A 26417-nucleotide genomic window follows, 5' to 3' on the forward strand; every position below is an offset into this window, starting at 1 on the left:
AGTTCGATGGTATCAAGCTTCTTGAGTGTTTTTGAACTGCGCTCCTCCAGACAAGTGGGGAGTATCCCATGACACTCTTGACTTTTGCCTTGTAGATGGTACACACACTTTGGAGAGTCAGGAGTTGAGTGGCTCACTACAATGGTAACCACCAGGATGTTGTTAGTGGGGATTAAGTGATAATGATGCCATTGAATTTCAAGGTGCAATGGTTAGATTCTCTCATTGGAAATGGTCATTGCCTGGCACTTACGTGGTTCAAATATTACCTGCCATTTGTTGGTCCAAGCCTGGAAATTGTCCAGGTCTTGTTGCATTTGGGCATGAAGTGCCTCAGCAACTGATGTGTTGTGAATGGTGCTGAAGATAATGTAGTCGTCAGTGAACATACCCACTTGTGACCTTATGATTGAGGAAAGATCATTTCTGAAGTAGCTTTGGGCTGAGAGTAGTACCCTAAGAATTCTTGCAGAGATGTCTGACCTTCAAGCTGTATAACCAGCTTCATTTGTGCAAGGTGTGACTCCAGCCACCAGAGCTTTGCTCCAATTCCCATTGATTCTATGATTGGTAGGGTTCCTTGATGCCACATGTGGTCAGATGTGGCATTGATGAAAAGGCTTGTCACTCTCATCTCTAATCTTTTGGAATCTGCAGTTTTGACCATGTTTTACCCAAAACTGTAATGAGGTCAGAAGTGAAGTTGTCCTGTTGGAACCTGAACTGAACATCAGTAAGTTGGTTATTGCTAAGCAAGTGCTTTTGATAGCACTGTTGATGACACGTTCCATCATTTTGCTGATGATCAAAAGTAGACTGGGTTGGTGGTTGGCTACCACTGAGGGTGGGGATATTTGTTAAGCCTTGTCCTCCAGTCCACAACCATTCATGACTGGATATAGCAGCACTGACCAGTTGAAGTCTGAGCGATTGAGGAATCACTTGACTGTCTATTACTTCTTATCCTGTTTGGCATTCAATTAATCCCAGTTTGTTAGTTTACCAGCTTGATGTCATATTTTTAGGTGTGCCTGGTACTGCTGCGCTCTACTACCTTCCTGCAGTCTTTCCTTTGAACTGATATTGAAACTGCCATCATGATGATAGAGTGGGCAATGTGCTGGGCTATGTAATTGCAGATTGTGTTGGAGTGCTATTTGACTCATGGATGCCCAGTATTGAGTTGCTAGATCTGCTTGAAGTCTGTCCAATTTAGTATGGTGATAGAGCCACACATGTTGGAGAGTATTTTCAACGGGAAGGCAGGCCATTTTCTCCATAACTCTGCACTGGTCACTCTCAGCAATACTGACATGGATAGATCCATCTGAGACAGGCAGATTGGTGAGGATGAAGTCAAGTATGTTTTCCCTCTTATTTGTTTCCCTCACCACCTGCTGCAGACCCAATCTAGCAGATGTGTCTTTGACGACTCATCCAGCTCAATCTCTGATAGTGCTTCCAAGCTCTCTGGGTCCCACACCCAGAGAACATTAGATCTTTACCACCCCCAGTGTGTCCTGAAAGAAGCTGTATAATGTGGAAGAGTACTGACTTGTTAATTATGGGAAATGGTACATGGCAATCAATAGGAGGTTTCATTGCTCGTGTTTGATTTGATGCCATAAGACTTCATGGGATCCAGAGTCAATGTAGAGAACTCATACGGCAGCTCCCTTCTGACTGTATACCATTGCTCCCACCTCTGCTGAGTCCATCCTGTTGGAACAAGACATGGTGATGGTGTTGCCTGGATTGTTGTGTGCAATGTATGATTCCAAGGGTCTAACTATGTCAGGGTGTTGCCTGACTAGTCTGTGAGACCATTCATCCAATTTTAGCACAAAGGAGAATTTGCAGGGTTAGCAAATCTGTGTTCGCTGTTCTCATTTCTATTACCTTACTTGATGTCAGGTGATGCATCCAGGTGTTTTTTCCTTTCTAGTTGATGCAACTGAATGGCTTGCTGGGCTGTTTCAGGGAGCTGGAGTCACATGTAGGCTAAACCAGGTAAGTTTCTTCCAGAAGAGTCAGATATTTTTTCCAACAATTGTCAAATAATCATCATTAGACTTGTAATTCCAGACTTATTAAAACTGAATTTAAATTCAATACTGTGATGGAATTCAAACCCAGTGTAGGTTTCGGCCATATCAACATCCTGGAAGTCACCATTGACTGCGATCCGAACTGGATTACCAATATAAATACTGCAGCTATAAGAGCTGGTCAGAGGCTAAGAATTATGTGGTAAGTCACCTAAATCCCAAAACCTGGTCTATCATCTATAAGATACAAGTCAGGAATATGATGGAATGCTTCCTACTTGCCTGAATCAGTGCATCTCCACACAAGAAACTCAACATCATCCAGCGCAAAGGAAACCACTTGGTTGACACACCCACATGCATTCAATCCATTACTTTTGCTTAACAGCAGCAGAGTGTACCATCTACAAGATATACTGCAGAAATTAATGTTCTTTTGATTGTAGCTTCCAAACCCACAATCCCTACATTTGGAAGGCCAATACAGCAGACACATAGGGGCATCACAGTCTCCAAGTTCCTCTCCGAGTCAATCACAAAGTTAACCTTTGCAGTGTCGCTGGGTCAAAATCCTGAAACAGCCTCCCTCACAGAACTATTGGATACCTTCACCCAACTGGAGTCCAGCAGTTGAAGAAAGCAGCTACCACGTTCTCACGAGCATTTAGGGATGGTCAGTGCATAATGATCCAGCCAATGAAGTCGTCATCCTGTGAATGAATATGAAGAAATATCTGGGGAGTAATGAAAACATTAGCGTGAAATTAAAAAAGAAAAATTAGGAAGCAAAGATAGGATGTGAAAAATCATTGGCAGGTAAAATCTATGAAAATCCAAAGATGCTTTATCGTTTAAAAGCATGAAAAAACTGAGGAAAGGGTAGGTCTATCAAAGTTGCACATGGTAATCACTGATGCAGAAGATCCATGCAGGGTTCTCAGTGAGTAATTTCCTCTCCTTGCTGAAGACAGAGACAAAGATGCAGGCATTCTAGTTTGAGGAGAGTAAAATATTTGATACAATGAGTACAAGAGAGGAACTACTAGAGGGAGAGATATCCATGAAAGTGGATAAATTACCAGAGCCAAATGGATTGTATCCTAGGCTGTTAAAGGAAGCAATTCAGGAAATAATGAAGGCTTTAAGGAAGATCGTCAATTGGTGCAGATGTGTTGAAGATTGGAAGCATGCAATGCTATACCATTACTTAGAAAGAGTGCAAGTGCTAAGTAAAATAATTACAGCTCATCAGTGTAGTTACTATGGATAGCAAATTTAGGATAGTGAAGCTTTAATAGGGAAAGATTGTGACTGCTGACATTTCTGAAAAAATAACAAGGAGAATTGATGATAGTATCGCTGTACATGTTAGTTACATGCGGTAGACTGGTCACAAAAATAAAATCCTTTGGGAAACAGGAATATGGTAAATTGGATGCAAAATTGACTCAGCAACAGGAAACAAAGGGTAATAATTGCAAAACGCTTTTCCAAATGGTAAATGGTTTCCAGTGGCAGTCCACAAGACTCAGTGTTGGATCCTTGCTATTTGTGGTATATACTTAAATGTGAAAAACATGACTGGGAAATTTGCAGATGATACAGAAACTGGTCATGTAGTAGATGGTGAAAAGGATGGCTGTTGACTGTAGGATGATGTCAATGGTTTCGTTGGGTGGACAGTAAAGTGGCAAATGGAATTCAATCTGGAGAATTTGGAAGATTATGCAATTGGTGAGGTAAAATAAAGCATATAAATCAAGTAAAGAATATTGAGATGGTTAGAGGAAATGAGCAACCTTGGCATATATGTCTTCAGGTCCCTGACAGTGACAGTGCAAGTGCTTAATATGGTTAAAAATATGAAATGTTTTATTGAAAAGGGTGTAGAGTACAAAATCTGGCTCTAATGTTGGGATTATATTAAATACAGGCTAAGCAACAGCTGGAATTTCACATCACAGGAAGAGCAGAATTGCTCCAGAGAGAGGACAGAGGAGACCTACAACAATGTTGCCAGGATTTGAAAATTGCAGCTAAGAGATTGGATAAGCTATGGTTGTTTTCCTCAGAACAATATAGGCCGAGGAGTGACAAGTGAAGTGTACAAAATTATGAGGGGCCAAACACAATAGGCAGGAAATGCTGATTTTCACGAATTAGTCAAAGTATTGGGTACAGGAGTTGGGTGGTCATGTTGCAGCTGTATTGGTTGGGCCACTTTTGGAGTGTTGCATGCAATCTGGGTCTCCTTCCTATCAGAAGGATGTTGTGAAGCTTGAAAGGGTTCAGAGGAGATTTGCAAGGATGTTGCCAGGGTTGGAGGGTTTGAGCTATAGGGAGAGGATGAAAGGTACATGAATAGGAAGGGATTGGAGGGATATGGGCCGGGTGCTGGCAGGTGGGACTAGATTGGGTTGGGAAATCTGGTCGGCATGGACGAGTTGGACTGAAGAGTCTGTTTCTGTGCTGTACATCTCTATGACTCTATGAAAGGTCAGTTACCAGATTGTGTAGATTTGACGTGATGGTTAAGGAATTGATGGACACAAAGAACAAGTTAGTGAGCATCTGTCATTCTAAGGAAACCTTGCTCAACCAGAAATGTTAACTCTGATTCATAGAACATAGAACAATACAGCACAGAACAGGCCCTTCGGCCCACAATGTTGTGCCGAACATTTGTCCTAGCTTAAGCACCCATCCATGTACCTATCCAATTGCCGCTTAAAGGTCACCAATGATTCTAACAGTGCCACTTCCACAGGCAGCGCATTCCATGCCCCCACCACTCCCTGATAAAGAACCTACCCCTAACATCCCCCTATATCTTCCACCCTTCACCTTAAATTTATGTCCCCTTGTAACACTCTGTTGTACCCGGGGGAAAAGTTTCTGACTGTCTACTCTATCTATTCCTCTGATCATCTTATAAACCTCTATCAAGTCACCCCTCAAGCTTCGCCGTTCCAATGAGAAAAGGCCTAGCACTCTCAACCTATCCTCGTACGACCTATTCTCCATTCCAGGCAACATCCTGGTAAATCTTCTCTGCACCCTCTCCAAAACTTCCACATCTTTCCGAAAGTGAGGCGACCAGAACTGCACACAGTACTCCAAATGTGGCCAAACCAAGGTCCTGTACAGCTGCAACATCACTTCACGACTCTTGAATTCAATCCCTCTGCTAATGAACGCATATACACCATAGGCCTTCTTACAAGCTCTATCCACCTGAGTGGCAACTTTCAAAGATCTATGAATATAGACCCCAAGATCCCTCTGCTCCTCCACCTTACTAAGAACCCTACCGTTAACCCTGTATTCCGCATTCTTATTTGTCTTTTCAAAATGGACAACCTCACACTTGACAGGGTTGAACTTCATCTGCCACTCCTCAGCCCAGCTCTGCATCATATCTAAGTCCCTTTGCAGCCGACAACAGCCCTCCTCACTATCCACAACTCCACCAATCTTCGTATCATCTGCAAATTTACTGACCGACCCTTCGACTCCCTCTTTCAAATCATTAATAAAAATTACAAACAGCAGAGGACCCAGAACTGATGCCTGCAGAACTCCACTTGTAACTGGGCTCCAGGCTGAATATTTACCATCTACCACCACTCTCTGACTTCAACTGGTTAGCCAGTTTTCTATCCAACTGGCCAAATTTCCCTCTATCCCATGCCTCCTGACTTTCCGCATAAGCCTACCATGGGGAACCTTATCAAATGCCTTACTAAAATCCATGTACACTACATCCACTGCTCTACCCTCATCACATGCTTGGTCACCTCCTCAAAGAATTCAATAAGACTTGTAAGGCAAGACCTACCCTTCACAAATCCGTGCTGGCTGTCCCTAATCAAGCAGTGTCTTTCCAGATACTCGTAAATCCTATCCCTCAGTACCCTTTCCATTACTTTGCCAACCACCGAAGTAAGACTAACCGGCCTGTAATTCCCAGGGTTATCCCTATTCCCTTTTTTGAACAGGGCACAACATTCGCCACTCTCCAGTCCCCTGGTACCACCCCCGTTGCCAGTGAAGACGAAAAGATCATTGCCAACAGCTCTGCAATTTCGTCTCTTGCTTCCCACATAATCCTAGGATATATCCCAAAAGGCCCGGGGGACTTGTCTATCCTCAAATTTTTCAAAATGCCCAACACATCTTCCTTCCTAACAAGTATCTCTTCTAGCTTACCAGTCCGTTTCGCACTCTCCTCTTCAACAATATGGTCCCTCTCATTTGTAAATACTGAAGAAAAGTACTCATTCAAGACCTCTCCTATCTCTTCTGACTCAATACACAGTCTCCCACTACTGTCCTTGATTGGACTTACCCTCGTTCTCGTTATTCTCATGTTTCTCACATACGCATAAAATGCCTTGGGGTTATCCTTGATCCTACCCGCCAAAGATTTTTCATGCCCTCTCTTAGCTCTCCTAATCCCTTTCTTCAGCTCCCTTCTGGCTATCCTGTATCCCTCCAACGCTCTGTCTGAACCTTGTATCCTCAACCTTATGTAAGCCTCCTTCTTCCTCTTTACAAGAACATAGAACATAGAATAATACAGCACAGAACAGGCCCTTCGGCCCACGATGTTGTGCCGAACTTTTAACCTAGATTAAGCACCCATCCATGTACCTATCCAAATGCCGCTTAAAGGTCACCAATGATTCTGACTCTACCACTCCCACGGGCAGCGCATTCCATGCCCCCACCACTCTCTGGGTAAAGAACCCAACCCTGACATCTCCCCTATACCTTCCACCCTTCACCTTAAATTTATGTCCCCTTGTAACACTCTGTTGTACCCAGGGAAAAAGTTTCTGACTGTCTACTCTATCTATTCCTCTGATCATCTTATAACATTCAACCTCCCTTGTCAACCAAGGTTCCCTCACATGACCATCTCTTTCCTGCCTTTCCTCTCCACAAACGCTGCCAGACCTGCTGAGTTTTTCCCAGCAATTTGTTTTTGTATCTGTAATTCATTGTCTGGCTTGGTTGTTGAGGCAGAAACCCTAACTCGCTTAAAAGATAATGAGATCTACACCTGATGTGCAATAAACTGTAAGGCAATGAAACAGGTAGTGGAATTAAAACAAGCAGTTAGGTCTTTCTTTTCTCTTTTTCAACTGATGTGGACATAGTGGGCTGAATTGTCTCTTTCAATGCTATAATGTTTCTATGGTTCTATATATATTCAATACTTTTGAAAATTCCCACAAGTTCACTTAGGACATGCACTGCTCCTGAAATAAAACTCATTCCATCCTTATACAGTAGTGCCACTGACCATTAAACTTCACCCTTTCTTGATATCTTTTAAAGCTTTTGCTTAGAATGTTAAATTATCTTACCTTACACCAATATATATACAGGGTGCATTCAATTTCTATAATTTGAAAAGACACGGCAGGCCAGTAACCTATTTGTTCCTTTTATTAAGAATGGTAAAAATGAGGCAAGGTTATTCTGAATGATCCAGCCTACCAAAATATGTGGAAAAATAGATGTAACACTGTCTGCTGAAGAATTGTATTCACTTACGAACAGACTATGTTCCACAGAAGGAAAGTATTCTTTCCTTGGTGATATTAACAACCTCACTTCCTAAACAAACTCATGCACACGTAGGTAGTATCTGTTGTTGAAGAAGAGAATGACTAAAATATTCATGAATTAATTTACATGAAATGAAGATATGAATCATATAGATTATAATTTTTTGTTCTCTTGATCTTACAAATAGTATATTTAGGGATCTACAAAGCTGTTCAAATGAAAACAAAATGACAGGAACAGGTAATAGAATTGTGTGTGTAATGATTGATCCCATGATAATAGGTTTATCATATATCATTATAAGTTGGTAAATTCCTTAAACTCTGATGCCATTAAGATGCATTTAGTAGTCTTGATTTTAAATATTCTTATTTTTTGTGGAACAAAATGCATTTGTTTGGACAGTTTGTCTACTGCCATAATCACAGGCATTAGAATTCAACACAATCAACACTTTTTTACCCCACAGGGTCAACATTATGGAACCACAATAACAGGAATGATTCTTACACCACCCCCATGTCATAAGTAATCTAAATGTGAGGTCATTAATATACATACAGAATATTGCTGCATTTATTCAATTGAGTTTATAACTCATCATGGTCATTGCCTTTTGGTTTAACTAACTTTCCAATAAGGAGTATAGAGTTGGTTTTCTTGTCTCGGACTAGGAAGATGTAGGGATGATCTGCATAGAAGAGCTTGGGTGATTTCATTGCCTCATGGGAATGTATGTCTGTATCATAAGGATTTCCTTCAATATTCCATTCAATAGCAGTAGCATGGAACATGTTGGACAAGTGTAGATCCCTCTTCCCTGTGATACCAGAGAAGTCAGCTTTGTTCTTATCTACAGCTTCAGTCAGACCAAGCTCTTGCAGATGTTTCTAAGAAACAAAGAAAGAAGATTTTCAAAAAATTGAAAACAACCATAAGCAAAGCAAAACTAGTTATGCTATAAATAAACACATAAATTTGTCACTAGAAAATAAAGTAAAAGCATTATCTGAACAATATCTTATTCATATACGCTTTTTTAAAAATCTTCACTTTATTCCACTGCAAGCATTCAGTAAGCCATCGGGTTATGTGCTCGACATATCTGTTAAACTGAATGTAGGAAGCATTAAATAAATGGTGACATCTTGAAAAATGTCCATATTACAGATGAGTAGGTGCTGGATGTCTTGAAAAGCCTAAAAGTGGATAAATCCCCAGGACCTGATCAGGTGTACCCTAGAACTCTGTGGGAAGCTGAGATATTTGTAGTTTTGATTGTCACAGGTGAGGTGCTGGAAGACTGGAGGTTGACTAACAGGATGCCACTAGTTAAAAAAAGGTGATAAGGAAAAACCAAGGAACTATAGACCGGTGAGCCTGACATCAGTTGTTGGAGGGTATCCTGAGGGACAGGATGTACATGTATTTGGAAAGGCAAGGACTGAGTAGGGATCGTCAGGGCTTTGTGCGTGGAAAATCATGTCTCACAAACTTGACTGAGTTTTTTTAAAGAGGAAACAAAGAGGATTTATGAGGGTAGAGTGGTAGACATGATCAATATGCACTTCAATAAGGCATGTGACCAGGTTCCTCATGGGAGACTGGTTAGAAAAGTTAGATCTCATGGAATACAGGGAGAACTAGCCATTTGGATATAGAACTGGCTCAAATTAGAAGACTGAGGGTGATGGTGGAGGGTTGCTTTTCAGACTGATGGCCTGTGACCACAAGAATCAGTGCTGGGTCCACTGCTTTTCATCATTTATATAAATGATTTAGATGTGAACATAGGAGGTATAGTTAGTACATTTGCAGATGACACCAAAATTGGAGGTGTAGTAGACAGCAGAGGTTACCTCAGAGTACAATGGGATCTTGATCAGATGGGGCAATGGATTGAGGAGTGGCAGATGGAGTTGAATTCAGATAAATGCGAGTTGCTGCATTTTGGAAAAGCAAATCAGAGCAGGACTTATACACTTAATGGTAAGTTCCTGGGAGTGTTGCTGAACGAAGAGATGGGGGTGGCTATATCAGTGAGTTAATAATAACAAAAATGTATTTATGTCAGTGACTTCAAGAACAAAAGCTAGAATGTGCAGACTCACTCTTCATATCAATAATCTAAAGTTCAATCCGTAGAGTCATAGAGACGTACAGCATGCAAAAAGACTCTTCAGTCCAACTCATCCATGCCTACCAGATATCCCAAACTAATCTAGTTCCATTTGCCAGTACTTGACCCATATCCCTCTGAACACTTCCTTTTCATATACCCATCCTTTTAAATGTTACAATTGTACCAGCTTCTACCACTTCCTCAGACAACTCATTCCATACATGTAACACCCACTGGGTGAAAAAGTTGGCATTAGGTCCATTTTAAACCTTTCTCCTCTCACCCAAAACCAATGCCCTCTAGTCTGGACTCCCACACTCCAGGGAGAGGACATTGTCTATTTACCGTATTCATGCCCCTCATGATTTTATAAACCTCTGTAAGATCATCTGTCAGCCTCCAACACTCCAGGTAAAACAGCCCCAGCCTATTCAGCCTTTCCCTATAGTCCAAACCCTCCAACCCTGGCAACATCCTTGTAAACCTTTTCTGAACCCTTTCAAGTTTCACAACATCCTTGAGACTAGAATTGCACTCAATATTCCAAAAGTGGCCTAACCAACGTCCTGTGCAGCCACAACACAACCTCCCAACTCCTATACTCAGTGCTCTGACCAATAAAGGCAAACACACTAAAAGCCTTCTTCACTATCCTATCTAGCTGTGGCTTCACTTTCAAGGAATTATGAACCTGCATTCCAAGGTCTCTGTTCAGCAACACTCCTTAAGACCTTACTAAAAAGTGTCTAAGTTCTGCTCTGATTTGCCTTTCCAAAATGCAGCACCCCACATTTATCTAAATTAAACTCCATCTGCCACCCTCAGCCCATTGGTCCAGGTAACTCATTGTACTCTCAGGTAACCTTCTTCACTGTCCACTACACCTCCAATTTTTGTGTAAAGTGCAAACATACTAACCATATGTCCAACATTAACTATACTGACTATCCAGTTAAAATAAACAAAATAGATCTCAGCATCTGATAGCTGCAAGGCTTTCTATGTAAAATGTGTTTAAAAAGTAATATTCTAATTTATTATGAACATATTACCAAATGTATGCTGTGGACCTGATTGTCAATCTAAACTACTTTGTAGGATAACTGGAACATGAAGAAAAAGCTAGGCCATTGGATCCCACAAATCATCCTTTTCTGTTAATCATGCTATCCATAGTTTATTAACTTTATTTTACTCCCATTTCTGGCCAGTTTAAATTATTAACCAAAAAGTTTGATTTAAGGAGAATATTAAAAAGGAAGAGGGCAATGGAGATGGACAGGTTTTTGAGTTGCCAGAAAAATACTTTGTGGCTAGAGCCAGAGCCTGTGACTCTGGGCTTTCAAAAGTTTAACTGCAAGAAATTGCAACTTATTCATGGCTGCATGTTGTACAAGTAATCTGAAAACACATAAATAATGGAGAGATTCAGAAAGGTCACCATATTTCTCTTCAGATAATTTTGCCAAAAGGCAGAATATTTTTTTCTAAATATTTTAGAAATTCCAATGATTAAGGTCTGGAAGCAATAAAAACATTTTGTATTCCCAGTCTATGACAGAACAGACAAGAGTTGAACCATGTAAAAGCAGTCCCAATGAGCTGGATAACAGAAGAGGCGCGTCGGTCAAAGATGCTGCTACATCAAAGGCAGCATTAAAGTTACGAAGAACAAGGGAACAGCATGCAATTAATGACTTTTATATGCGCCATTTTAATCTGTAGTAAAGTGTGAAGTACAATTGGAAGATATAACATGGATTTGTCAGAAATGATGGTATTTTATGGATTTGATAACAGGCCACAAACTTTGAAAAGACAAGATTTGACAAGACAGAGCAAGTTATTTTTGATTTGGGAAATTATTTGTCAGTTTTGAGAAGGAAAATTGAAATGTCAGCTAGTCTAAGGTTCAGAAAGAAGTATCTTGTGGTCTCCAGTTTACTATACAAAGGATTAAGGAATAATTTCTTGAACAGCTTGAGTTTGGAGAGGTCATGAGGCAATATAGAACAGAATTTTCAGATAAGAAATAAAAGAATGAACCTTGAAAGTTTATAATTGTCAAGGGGAAGGAAGAATGTGGCAACGGTAGCTGAATAGATGTATAATTCTTCGTGATAAAGACATCAAATAGCTCCTTCTGCAAGTGAGTGAGGACGTAGAAGGCATAAACAGATTTTAAAAAGGGAGGGGTTTCATGGAAAAAAGAAGCTTGTTCTCCAGAATAATCTTTGAGCAGTGAGCAAGGCCCCATAGTGTTTTACATATATACCTAGCGATGAATTGTTGAAGTTTAAAGAGTAAAATTCGTCCTTAATTGAATATGTTAATTTCTTATGTTAAATTTACATGATATTTTTAAAATCGTAAATTATCTACAAAGTCAAATTTTCATTAATTTAGTTAGTTAAGCAAAAGCTATTAATTTTCAGATATTACCTGTAGCTCATGGCTGACTTCAACATTGACTTTGGGAAGAGAGATACCAATAGCACGTTTTTGCATCTTGCTAAACCAATTGTTGAGTTGTTCCTTTGTTAGTAACTTCTCTATTCTTTCCAGAGGTTCCACGTGATGAGACAGTATTAAAATCATGCTGGAAAACTTGTGAGCCAGAGGCATCTCAAGAATTTGTACTTTATTCACCTCATCTTCATAGTAATTATACAGACCTGAAAAATTAATTGGTAGTCACATGTCAAAAATGACAAGCACTTCAATGCAGAGCTCTAAATTATCATTGTAATTAAAGACCCAGTAGATAAATAACATAAGATCTACAATTCCAAACAAAAGACAGGTTTTAACACAAAGCAGTTGGAATAATTTGGATTAATGCTCTATTTCGTTGCACTTTAGAGTATCTTGATATAAAAAATTTAATGGAAAGTACAAAACTTCTTCTCCACAAATATACACATATCTTTTTAATTTTGCAAGTATTCTCCACTTTACTGCAAGCAGTTACATCATTGGAGGTGTTAAAACTGTCTGGTGTACTTTGATATCTTGCCCAGGTAGCCATCATTCATACGTCAGCTTTCTCAGCTAATATTCCAAAGTTATCAGACTTTAAAGAATATCTGTCAAGCTTCACCTTTTCTCCTTTCTTGTCTAAACAAGCACATTTTCAGTTGAAATTGCTCTCACTAAGACCCTGAGAAATGTTTCTAACTCACAGCAGTGGAACTAAATGCAACACCCATAAAGTCACCAAGGCTACGAAATCTTTATGGATCAAATCTAGGACTGTCCTAGGCTGTGAGATTCAGAAACATATTTCAAATTTCTAACACTTGCCTGTACGGTGCATCATAGGTACAGAAATAGTATGGGTTCTAGTCACCATAAAACCTCTTTTATCAACCAAGGTGTCATGAAACCTCTCGTCCCAGTGTGCTGAAAAAAATAATTACAAGTAAGTTTGTAGTCAAGTACACAGTCACTGAATATTTATATATAAATACTGTCACCATTTAATACAAAATCTTTAATACTAAATACAATACTTACGTTTAAAGTACATGGCGTTAACAAATAAGGCACCATCAACATTAGACATATCCTTTATGATTTCTCCTAGCTTTCCCTCTGTTGTCTGAGAGGCCCATTCGTTGATGGATTGGATTGTACTCCTCTTATCCCTGAAGTTTATCTTAGAATGATCATGTCTGTAGTGCGTCTTGCTTTTCTGAACAAAGTCATCCCTGAATTTAACTGAACTTGGTCCATAGAGGCGACTGCCAATCTTCCAAGTGGTGTTGCGGGTTGTTTCATTGCTGACCTCATTAAACAATTCTGAGAATGCTGGATGAAAAACATCATCGCGCATGTTAATGTTGAGAAGGGACTTCACCTGGTTGGCTGTTTTGTCTTTGGCACCCAGAGACATCACCCCCAAAGAGGAAGCCACCACCACGGGTGAAAAGAGGATGTTCTGAGATGATAACTTCCGATCTTTAGCTATTGTCTTGTAAAGATTAAGGGCCAGGTTTATAGTGCTGTCTGCCAGCATGGAGCCATGTCCTTTCAACATCATAGGATCTGCTGTTACCACAGCAAGTAGCAGGCTGAGGACCACTAATTTTAACTCCATGGTTTTGTCCAGTAAATACAAGTTAGTAGAACTGTTGGATAGAGAATGGAACACAATTATTTTGAAGTACAGAGTTTAAAAATACATAAAGCCTATTCTTAAATATTAAGAATATTTACAAATTGAAAAATGCAATGATTTCTCAGAAGGCCCGATTTCAACTTCTTGTAAATTTCCAGCAGGACAATCTAGCTAAATTGTATGAATTGACCTCATCCCTTCATCAACTTCCAACCTATCCTGGACATGACAGAAAATCATGCATCCCAGAGGATGCCCTCAAATAGCAGTTACATTGTGACAGCAGCTACATCCTGTTGTGGTGACTGGGGAAAGGTGCAGGGTTTGCAAATGAGACTGTGCCAGCTGAGCCCCACAAAGAAATATAAAATACAGCTAATTAAATGTTGCCTTTATGGGCCTCCTCAGGCAAGAATCAGCCACTTTACTGGGTTGGTCTGATTAGAAACTCTCTGCCATTTCCCAATCTGGATTGTAAGAAAAAATAGAAAATGTGTAATTCTTTGTACATTTGCACTTGCAAAGTTTACAATATAGTAACCAACATTAGATGCAATTCTGTAATTGCATAACATCCACTATATAATCCTGAACGTGCAAAGAATTACACTGGATGTCGAATTAGGATCGTTACTTTAGCTCATAATATGGCACAACATACGTCAAAACACAAAATCCTCACTTGGCAAACAAAGCACACTGAGCATGGTGGCTCAGTGGTTACCAGTACTGGCTCAGTGCCAGGAGCCTGGGTTCAGTTTCTGCCTCGGGTGACTGAAGTTTTCACATTCTCCCCATGTCTGTGTGGGTTTTTTTTTGGGTGCTCAGGTTTCCTCTCCCAGTCCAAAGATGTGCAGGCTAGGTGGACTGGCCATGCTAAATTGCCCATAGCGTCCAGGGGTGTGTAAGGTTTGGTGGAGTGACAGCGTGGGTCTGGATGAGATGTTCTTTGGTGAGTCAGTGTGGAGTTGTTAGGCTGAATGGCCTGTTTCCACACTGTGGGGATTCTAAAGTTTCTATTCTATGAAGAGTCTTTTTATTCAAACTTTTGATTATCTTTGTTTCTCTCTCTCCATAGATGCTGCCAAATTCCTCCAGCATTTTCTGTTGCTATTTCAGGTTTCCAGTCTCCACAATATTTTGCTCTTATTTTAACAAAGATAACAGTTAGGTCCATGACATCATCGGCACCTGATATGTATGTATAAAAGAGAACTATTGACTATGAACTATTGTCCTTAGTACTTGTTCAATTGAGTAAATTAAAATAATACTGGTCAGTTCCTAGCAGCTTCAGACTACATAAGTAGTTTGGGCTATTTTATTTGCTCATCCATCTTCCACTAATTATCTAAAATGAATCAAATACCAAAATTGTCTTTCACTTTATGATTGTTACATGGTCTATGTTTTATTACCTGCATTTCATAGGACTATTGCCAATTTTCTGAAAACTAGCACATCATTATGAAGGTTTCCAAATCGCAAGGGAAATTGTGTATGGAACAATGGTGTGGAATGTGCAGCAACAAGAAAACAGAGTCAAAACCAAGGAAGTCCATCCAGCAGCATTGTGTGAGGTTGTTATTTATTTGTTCGCATTAAGTGGCTCAGCTCTTGTTGCACTTGAAAAGATGATAGTGAATTGCCTCCTTGAACTGCTGCAGTCTGAAGGGACCAGTGTCCAAATACAGCAAATGGTCATTATCCAGGTTTGAGTCAAAAAGTGACGAGTAACATTTGTGATACACAAACTCCAGGAAATGACAACCTCCAGCAGTAGAGAATCTAACCAAAACTCCTTGACATTCAATGGTGTTACCATCACTGAATACCACATCTTCAGTATCCTGGGGGTTACCACTGACAAGAAACTTAACTGGACTTTCCAGATAAATATATTGGTTACAAGAGCAGGTCAGAGGTTAAGATTCCTGCAGAGAGTAACTCACCTCCTGACTCCCGAAAGCCTGTCCACCATCTAAAGGCCATGACTCAGAAGTGTGATGGAAAACTCTCCATTTGCCTGGATGAGTGCAGTTCCAACACTATCCAGGACAAAGCACTGTGAATGATTGGTACAACAACCACAAACATCCACCCCCTCCACCACCGATGCACAATAACAACAGTATATAACATCTATAAGAAGCACTGCGTAAATTTAACAAGGATCCTTAGACAACGTCTTCCAAACCCTTGACCACTTCCATTTAGAAGGACAAGATCAGCAAATACATGGGAACATCACCACATTCAATTACCTCTCCAAGTCACATTCTTGAAAATAAGTCACTATTCCTTCAATAAATATCTGTAACTCTCTTAACCTACATTGCATGCATGGCAGAGGTTTACTCCCACTTTCTGGCATTGGAAAGACCACACTTGAAGTCTTATCACCATACTTTAAGAAGTATATTAATGTATTGGAAGCAGTCCAGAGAAGTCCATAGACTTAGAATGAGTGGTTTTCCTGATTCATTCACGGGCTGTAGACGCCACTGGCTAGGCAGCATTTACTGCCATCCCTAATTTGTACAGAAGGTAGTTAAGAGTCAACAACATTACTGAGGGTCTGGAGTCACATGTAGGCCAGACCGGGTAAGGATGGTAGATTCCTTCCCCAAAGGACATTAGCTCGCCTTATGAGTAAAAAAGCTAGACAGGCTAGGCCAATATCTTCTGGAGGTTAGAATAGTCAGAGGTAATTTAATTGAATCACAAGATTCTAAGAGTACCTAACAGTGTGAATATTGAAAGAATATTGTGTGTTTAAAAATAAAGGGGTGCTCATTTTAAACAGAAACAAGGAAACTTTTCTCCCCCTCAAAAGATTGAGTGTCTTTGGAATTCCCTTCCTCAAAAGGAAGTGGTTACAGAATCTTTCAATATGTTTAAGACATAGATAAATTCCAGATTACTGAGATAGGTAGGAATAGAGTTGGGCATAAAATCAGATTAGCTGAATGGCAGAGCAGGCTCAAAGGCCAAGTTAGCCTACCCTTATTCCTTGTTTATATGTTCTCAAGGGGAGCTAGGGACAGCAAGTGCTGGCCCAGTCAGCGATACATCCATCACATGAATGTTTGAATAAATGAAAGACCTTGAGTTTAGGTCTACCCATAGGACTGTTAGGAAGGGAAGTTTTAAGAGTATGATCCCACAACATCCTTCAGCACCAACATAGTGGCAACAGCATGTATCATCTTCAAGATGCACCAAAGTAACTCATCAAGGTTCATCCAAAACCAACTTCCAAATCCACAAGCACCTAGAATGAAAAGAGCACAGGTCCAAGATACAACCACCACTTGTAAATTAGTCTCAAAGCCAGGTATAGTAATGATTTTGAATTATTTTGCTATTCCTTCACTGTTGCTAGGTCAAAATCCTGGGGCTCTCTTCCTCACATGATTACATGGATCTCCCTACACCGCCATGGACTGCAGCAGCTCAAGAAGACAGCTCACTACCACCCTCTCAAGAGAGTTAAGGATGGACAATATATGCCGACCTAGCTAGCATTTTCCATATCCCATCAGCTAATAAAAAAAGTGAAGGAGCAGTGGTATAGTTTTACGTCAAGATGGTTTGTGGCTTGGACAGGATTTTACAGATGGTGATATTCCTATAATCTGCTGGCCTTATCCTTCCAAGTAGTATAGATCACAGATTTGGAAGATGCTGTTGGTTTTGAAGGGTTTAACCATGATAAACATCAAAAGAGACTTCCATAAATTGGCAACACAGAAGCAAAGGAGCATTAACTATTTGAGTAATGAGCCATTCGTCATTGTTGCAGAATACTAATTGGGAATTTCGGCAAACATGAGAAAAAAAAATATAATGGAAATGAGAAAAACAAAGAAATGGCTTTTCAGCAGCTGATTCCAGTTGAGAATCTAGCACTCATGCTGGCATGAGGGATCATTTAGCCTTGATCTCGACTCCAATAATTAAACTGACTCATTCTCATTTAGGTACCAGTCAATGTGCTGTTTCAAATAACTTCCATCTTTAAAACTACAAAAATGTTTTAAATGCTAGATGTTACTGTTAATAACCTTGCTGAGCAAGTACTTAACATCCTCACATTGAGATGGATTTTTAATGAGTGGGACTTGCTGGTAACATCGAAGCAAGCTATTTAAAGATCAGGCAAATCATCGAGCACTGACTTCCTCTTTCCTAACATCTGTGCCAAGTCAAATGGACTTGTAGACATCTAGCAATGTAGAAGACATCAAGCAGGGTAAGCAACCTCACTTTGAAGAATTCTCACATACATGAAAGAAAGTAAAACCCTTCACTTTTAACTTTAAAATTTTACTGATAGTGAAAGAAATGATTGGGACAAACATATATAAATAAAGATCGAAGCTAATCTTTTTAAAATCAGTGCTTTTATTTCGTAATAAAGACAACTGACATTCAACCAATGTAAAAATATTCTATTTAAAGACCAGTGAGGTTGCTTAACCCTACTTATGAATTTTGTGTATTGCTAAAATCCAGTTAAACCCCATTCAGCAAGGTGCAATACTAGTGAGTTTTGAGAAGATTTGTAGCTCAGATTGAGGTTCGGTCGCTGAGCTGAAAGGTTCATTTTCAGATGTTTCATCACCATACTAGGTAACATATTCAGTGAGCCTCCAGACAAAGCACTGCTGATGTTTCCTGCTTTCTGTTTATATGTTTGGGTTTTCTTTGACTGGTGATGTCATTTCCAATGGTGATGTCATTTTCTGTTCTTTTTCTCAGGGGTGGTAAATTACCATGCAAGAACTGTAACAAATACTACCTTGGACAAACAGGCAGAAAACTAGCCACAAGGATCTATGAACATCAACCAGCCACAAAACGATATGACCCTCTCTCACTAGTATCCTTACATACAGATAAGGAAGGACACCACTTCGACTGGGACAACACATCCATCCTAGTGCAAGCCAAACAGAGACACACACGAGAATTCCTAGAAGCATGGCATTCCAACCGGAATTCTATCAACAAACAAATATTTTTTTTGAAATAGCGTATCTATAGTGTGCTTTGTATATATTATAATATTGTTTATTTCTGACACTGGAGTTTTGACTTTGAACTTCTGGCTTGATATTTTTGTGTGCCTGTAGGAGTTTATGATTAAGTTGTAAGTATTTTATTAGCCATGGTGATGTCCTTTTAAAAAAGTCTGAGAAAGACAGTTTTGGAGCAGAATGAGAATTTGTTTACTTTGGGAGAGTTTGCAAATGAACAAGGTAAACATATAATACATCAGGCATTTAGAAGAAGAGCCAGCAATTGATTTTTGGGGGAAACAACATAGCTTGAAACAAAAAGGGTTTTTTTGATTCAGTTGAACAGTTCTGCAGGATGCTTAGCTGAAGCTGAATGTGTAATACAATTGCTACCGAGAAAGGGAGAAGATAGCTTAGATTTGATAAAAACAGGTTACTTTAGTCAAGGCGTTAAGTTTAAAAATATCCATTGCAGAAATGTTAGTTAAAATAAAAACATGCAGTTTTAGAGAAACTTGGCAGATCTGGTTGCAACTATGGAGAGAGAAACAGAGTTAACATTGCAAGTCTAATATGACTTCTTCACAACTGGGTTGACTGTGTTTCTCCAGCACTTCTGTTTTATTTCAGATTTCTAGCATCCATAGTATTTTGCTTTTATTTGAGTATTTGATTAAAGCTTTGAAATGATTATGTCAAGCTGAATAATTCTAGGCTCAGTTTTATGACAAATCAAGGAAGAGGCTTCCAGATTCTCATGGCCTGGAATTGAAGCAATAGCTCAGTCAAACCTTATGTGGGATCAAGAAAAGCATTCTCTGTGGTGTTTGACTACCTTATTGGGATATTGTTGGAATTAATGGGATTGTATTTTTACTGAGTTTGGAGATCTTTAAGTATGTGATATGTTTAAATAGTTGGTTTATTCTATTTTGTTTTGTTTCTTTTGACTAAAAACTTATCTCTTATTGTTAAACCTGAATCTGTAGTATTGCCTGCTTGTATCTTAGTGAAAGGACAAAACCTCAGAATGAATGGATGACCCGTTATAAGTGAGACGAGGAAACTTTTGTCAGCTAGAGGGTGCTTAATCTGTGGAATTTATCGGAGCGGGAGGCTGTGGAGGCCAAACCATTAAGTGTGTTTAAGACAGAGATAGATACGTTCTTGATTAGTCAGGGGATCAGAGGTTACAGGGAGATGGTAGGAGATTGAGGTTAAGAAACAAAATAATCATGATCAAATGGCAGAGCAGATTCGATGGGCCAAGTAGCCTAATTCTGCTCTGTTTCTTATGGTCTTATAGTAATTATATCAGCAATAAGAAATGTAAAGTGCAGAAAAATAAGGTTATAGGATCAAGCAGTGGTCTCTTGAATTTTGTGATCTCGTATGTATCTGACTGACTGTTTCCCTTCATTTTAATGTTTGTAAACCATTCTATAATGACTGATCATTACCATTTAATCCCTGCATTTACCTAGATGTTGACAGTGCCAGTAAATGCAGTGAAAATTCTTCCCTGATTTCCACATAATCGACAAGATGAAATAAATTTAAAACACCTTTTGCAATTAAAAGTAACTTTAAAAACTATGCCCTCCAAAAACATAGAAATGAAAATACCAATAGTAAATTATAATAAAGTGCAAAGTATGGAAACTACAGCATGAATTTTGAAAATTAAGTAAAGCTCATCTGTTCAAACTTTAAAATTGCTGAAATGATAGAATGTTTCAAAAAAATTGTTCTCAAGGCTGAATATGTCTGCATAATCTCAAAAATTCTTATTTTATTAATCTAGAAGGCTTCTATATAAGACAATACCAAACTCAACCTTAACCATAACTTTCATAAAGTCACAGCTCTCCTAAAAAAGATAGATAAAAATTTTCTTATATGCAGTATTCCTTCAAACCTCAGGATATATCAAAATATTTCACTTTCAGTTAAGTACGTCTAAATTGTAGTTGCAATGTAAGAATTGCAAAGCCAACTGCACACATTAAGATCTTACAAACAGCAATGGGAGAGTGACTAGATCATCTATTTCAAGGTGTGATTTCAAAACAATGTTATAAATCCTACTACATCCAGCTAAGAAGGAAGAAGATGAGACCTTAGTTACACGTGTACCTGAAACACAACATTCTGCAGAACTGTGCTAGGGTGTCAGGCTAGACTTTTTCTCAATGTGACTTGAAATCACAGAAAGTACTACTCCTGAATCACAATTGGTACAAAAAAATTATACTTCCCATTCACACTCATTAAGCAATGGGAGAAAATAAAGTATGTTGAACTGGGACTAACTGCCTCTGATGTTTCTGCTTACAGCTGATCCACTTGGTGAAAATTGACAAGCTCCAGTCCAATAAAAACCCAGCCTTTTCTTGCAAGATTAGTAAAGTAAGACATGGATTAAATCACCATCAAGCAAAACAAACTGATGGCTAACATTTATGTTACTGACGCTGCTCAGAACTTTAACAGTCAAACCCGTACATAGGGTAATCGAAAGTTTGCAGACTTGAAATCTTTTCAAAGGGACGTGCATCTTTGCCAAGTTCATTCTGAAAGATATAATAGATACAAATGAAGGCTATACAGTTCATTCAGTTATTGTCTATTATAGCAATGCATTACACTGCATGGAAGGGGAGAAGCATGGACCCAAAAAAAACTTTCATTCTCTGCCTATGTGTTTCATGCAAACAGGATTCTAGTTAATTTTGATCTCAGTCATCACACAACTATCTAATGTCCTTCTGAATGTATTAACTCTTAACACATCTAATCGAAACATTTGTAAATCTAAATTATAGAAACTGGTTACATTGATAATACATAATCAAATTATACAATTGCCTTACTCATTTCAAGATCTACCAAGATTCAAACAATTCAGTTTTTTTTAAGAAATATTAGGCCTTCAACTTAATAGTTCTACTTTAAGGCTGTTCAACAGAAATTACAAACTACCTTAACTACATGCATGTTTTTTGTAAAAACACCTTACTCACATCTACAATACAGGTAAATGTACTCCACACATATTGTTACCAAGAGTTTTCCAGGATATTTTGGCCAAAGAATTAAAGCCCTCAACAATTGTAAAAACACTTTGTCTTTCATTGAACAGTTGCACCAACAAAGTGCACATGCATATGCCAGGAGATCACACCCACAAAATCAGTGACAATGCACTAATGAGGGACACACTGGGATTCCTGAGTTATTTACATGTGACCTGTGGCAATGTATTGAACAACTTACATCAAGCAGCTTGCAGAATTACCACAGTTTGACTTTGGCAACTTCCATTTATGCTTCTGGTACAACAGCACCAATAGTCTGCTAAGCAAGCTCAAAATATATAGGGTAGACAGGCAGGAGGCTAGAAGAACATAGCAAGCCAGGCAGCATCAGAAGGTGGAGAAGTTGATGTTTTTGGAGTAGCCCTTCTTCAGGACTCATGGTGTGTGTAGGGGGAGCTCCAGATAAAGGGGGTGGTGGCGGCAGGGTGGTGAAGTGGGGATAGGTGAAGACAGGTAGTGGTTATGACCTGGTTGGTCAATGGGAGGAATAAATCTGGTTGGTGGCAGGGAGGAGTGGAAGGGAGGGGCATGAGCTGGAAAGGGAGTCAGGGATGGGAGGGGAGGTTATTTGAAATTGGAGAACTCAATGTTGAGTGCTCCGGGATGTAGGCTGCCCAGCTGGAAGATAAGATGTTGTTGCTCCAATTTGTGGTTTGGTTCATTGTGGCAATGGAGGCGGCCAAGGATGGTCATGTCGGAAAGGGAGTGGGAAGGGGAGTTAAACTGGGTGATGACTGGGAGGTCCAGTCTGCCCCTGCAGGCCCGATTGAGATGTTCAGCTAATCATTCCCTAAGTTTGGTCTCCCCGATGTAGAGAAGACCACATTGGGAGCACATGATGCAGTAAACTGAGTTGGAAGAGAGGCAGGTGAACCTCCGTCTCACCTGGAAGAACTGTTTGGAGCCCTGGATGGAGGTGAGGGGGGTGGTGTACCAGCAGGTTTTGCATCTTTTCCAGTTGCCAGGAAGGTACTTGGGTGTTCAGGGAGTTGGTGGGGAGAGTGGTGCGAACCAAGGACTGTCAAAGGGAATGGTCCTTGCGAAAGGCAGAGAAGGGTGGGGAGGGAAAGATGTTCTTGGTGGTGGAGTCTAGTTGGAGTTGGTGGAAGTGTTTAAGGATGATGCATTGGATATACGGAGGGTCAGCATTTTATAATCAAGCATTATATTTGCGAACATGAACAACATGTTTATGCCATCTCAAGAAACTGGATCGCTTTCACCCAAGCTGTGATGAATAATGAAAATCAGATGGCAAGGCAAGGTCCCTTTATAAAAGCAAACATGAAAGCTCCATTACACTGGCCAAGTCAAATAATGCATGGGGATTATAGGGCATTAACAATCCAGAAGCATTATCCTGATAAATGGCAACAAGATATAAAGACTGCTTAAAAGTGACTGAAGTAGAACAAGAGTCCAAAATCAGAACAACTTGCTTAAGCATTGTATTAAAGAAGAAGAACAAGAAATACTGAGAATAAATAGAAAATATTTAGGGGTTAGCATCTTCAGAAGTAGATATGTTGCTAGGTCCAGATGAAATGTATTCCAGGCTGTGTAGGAAAGCAAGGAAGGAAATGGCAGAGGTCCTTGACAATTCTTTCTTCTTGCAGGTACTTCTAGAATAGTGGAGATTTGTTAATAATATATCATTCTTTAAATCTTAACTCCAGCCACCAACCAAAGAGGCATCATCAATATTTGTGAATGCACACTTTATGTATTTGATTGAAACAAGTTGGGAAGATTTTATGCAACAAGATCTGACAGAGCTATCTCAATGTTAGAAAGTCAGACATTTATTCCCAAATTCATTGTTTTGAGCTCCATTAAAGTTAATGATTTTTATCAATGTTGAATTTGCACAGGGATCTGGAATTTCCAAGACTGATTCTCACCCATTCTAATAAGATGCTGAGGAAAAAAAAATTGTTTTGGATTTCAAGAATCTGACAATTAAAATAGTTGCTTTCTTGGTAGTTTATTTTTCCATTAACTGATTTTGTTGTTATTACAGTTGTAAAACACCATCTTGCAAAAACAAATAGCTAATTCAGTGACAAAATGCAGATCTGCATTTAAAAGTTATTTTAAAAATTGACACTGGTGTGCATCTCTGCATGTACATCCCCTAGTGTTTCAGCAGAAATATGAAAGGAAATAGTTCATCACCATCACCTCTTCTCAAGGGCAATTAGAGATTGGCGATAAATGCTAGCCTAGCCCACAGCACCAAAGTCTCAAGGCATTTTTTTTTTAAAACACAGACTTGTAATGGGAGTAAGGCCAGCTGCAATAAGCCTAACCTCAGTGGTGGGCAAATAAGCAGGAAAAAATTAGGGATAATATTAATCTGCATTTAGGAGAGCATGGATCACTCCATCCTAGCCTTGTAAAAGGCAGGTTTACTGAATAGTTGAAGGAATTTTTTGAGAAGCTAATAAGGAGCATCAATGAGGACAGCATATCTTGTATAGAATACATAGATGTTAGCAAGGCTTTTTAAAAAGTCACAACATGAGGAAATGGTCAGAATAATAAAATTCTGTGGAAATGTGTCAAGTTGCATCTAAAGTTAGAAAGAAGCAAAGAATGATTGTGGGAAAGGTGTTCTTGTGATTCCAAGATCATTTCCAGTGATCTAATGTATTGTGAAGGTTCCTTGACCTTTGTAATGTATCTTAATGATTTAAATTTGCAGATAGGAGGTTTCCGGATGAAATAAGGAAAAAGGTTAGGTGGGTAAAGTAAGGAACAAAGCTGTAGACTATAAGAAGATATCAATTAACCCATCAGGGAGGAAAATGGCCAATAGAGTTTCAGTCAGAGAAACATGAGATAATGGCTTTGGAAAAGGCAAAAAAAACCCCACGATAAATGGTAGAACACTGAAAAACGTAGAGGTGCAGAGGAACTTGGGAGTGCATGTCCACAGATCACTGAAAATGATGGGTCAATTGTACAAGGTGGTCAAGATAATACGGTAGACAGAACAGCTTTCTTAGCTGAGAACTCAGTAAAACACCGATTAGGTCACAGGTACAGTCGTGCATAATATTCTAGTTACCACTTTACAGAAAGATGTGATTGTACTGGAGAGTTTATAAAGGAAAATTACAAAGATGTTTCCATAACTGAAAAAGCTTTGCCATGAGAAAACAATGAACACCTTTGTTTGAACTAGACGAAACTGAGAGATTATTTAATTGAGATGCTAGGAAGGGCTCTGATAAAGCGCGTAGTAATGACGTTTCTTTTCACACGGAGGTCAATGGATTTAAAGTAATTGATAACCGGATTACATTTTTTTTTCAAATCCAGACGATGTGAAAGGTCTAGAGCTCACTGCTAAAACAGTGGGATATAGTCAGAAACCCGCACTTCACATGGAAAGTTCGTGGATAATGCACTTAATGTGCTGTAACTAACAAGACTGGTGACAAGCTGTAAAATGAAAGTTGGTTGGATAACTCATTTTAGCTGCCAAAACTACGATAGGCCGAATGACCTTCGGCATAGATTTCTGGAAGAAAGCAGAGCGAAAATCATCCCTGAAAGACGTTAAATGAGCCCCTTCAATTTACAGACGTCTAATGTAAACCCCAGCTGGGAAGATCTCTGAAAAATCAATCTAATTTATCAAGGGTTCGTTGTATACTTGCAGTCTTTGCAATAATTACCTAAATAATCATCTTCAAAAAGTATCCGCAGAAAACGAATGTTTTGGATGTTTTCAACAGAAGAGCCGCATTTTACATGTATTTGTTTATAAACCGCTTGGGATTACATTGCAAATATAAACAAATGCTATCGTCATTTTTACTTTTTTCTACGCCTTACGCTTGTAATTCTCGAAATCTATCCACGCTGGCAGTAGGAGCGCCTCCCGCAGAATTGGAGTACAGTATCTAATCTTACTACGTAAAAATACTTCTCTTCCCACAGATAAACTGCATGCGTGGCAGTTTCTCCACGTTATGTTTTCTAAAGAATGCCTGCACTTTTCAGCGATTGTACTTTATATATTCGATTGAAGACTATCTTAATGTCCTCCTTAGCGTTTCGTGCCATATATCAATCAATACTTAAAATATTGCCATATTGATTGTACTAAATCGAACATGTTTATTGTCCTCTAAGAGGAACAATTACCCAGTAACTTTTTGAAAATTTCTCTCCCATCTGATGTTATTTATAAGGTGGACCACATCATAGCACGCCCCTCGACTTAGCTCTTGCGATTACTAAGGTTTTTCCAAAAGATGAAGCCAGGTAGCTGTGCCATAGTGACTGAGGAATTCTTACCTTCACTCTCCGGCTTGCTCAGGTCAGACAGCGGAGCAGTGATAAAGCCAACACCACTTCTACCCCGCTCCACGCATTCAATGCAAACAGACAAAAGACCACTCGCCCATTTTATAACCA

At 39.3% G+C, this 26417-nt stretch overlaps 1 protein-coding gene across 5 annotated transcripts; it reads right to left on the reverse strand.

The window, feature by feature from the left end:
- Positions 1–7487: 7487 nt before the first annotated feature.
- LOC140495976 (serpin H1-like) lies at positions 7488–26417 on the reverse strand. 5 transcript variants are annotated; one of them, XM_072595342.1, is made up of 6 exons: positions 26298–26417; positions 21397–21464; positions 13264–13877; positions 13051–13149; positions 12190–12422; positions 7488–8515 (listed from the first exon to the last, which is right to left on the reverse strand). In XM_072595342.1, the coding sequence occupies exons 3-6, from the start codon at positions 13844–13846 to the stop codon at positions 8216–8218; spliced, it is 1215 nt and encodes a 404-aa protein (XP_072451443.1). In that variant the 5' UTR covers positions 13847–13877; positions 21397–21464; positions 26298–26417; the 3' UTR covers positions 7488–8215. The 5 variants fall into 5 exon arrangements, with proteins under 5 accessions (XP_072451443.1, XP_072451446.1, XP_072451445.1 ...); XM_072595345.1 differs by having other exon boundaries at positions 21365–21464; XM_072595344.1 differs by having other exon boundaries at positions 21350–21464.

This window comes from Chiloscyllium punctatum, chromosome 25 (genome assembly GCF_047496795.1).
Source record: "Chiloscyllium punctatum isolate Juve2018m chromosome 25, sChiPun1.3, whole genome shotgun sequence".
Taxonomy (NCBI): Eukaryota; Metazoa; Chordata; class Chondrichthyes; order Orectolobiformes; family Hemiscylliidae; genus Chiloscyllium; species Chiloscyllium punctatum.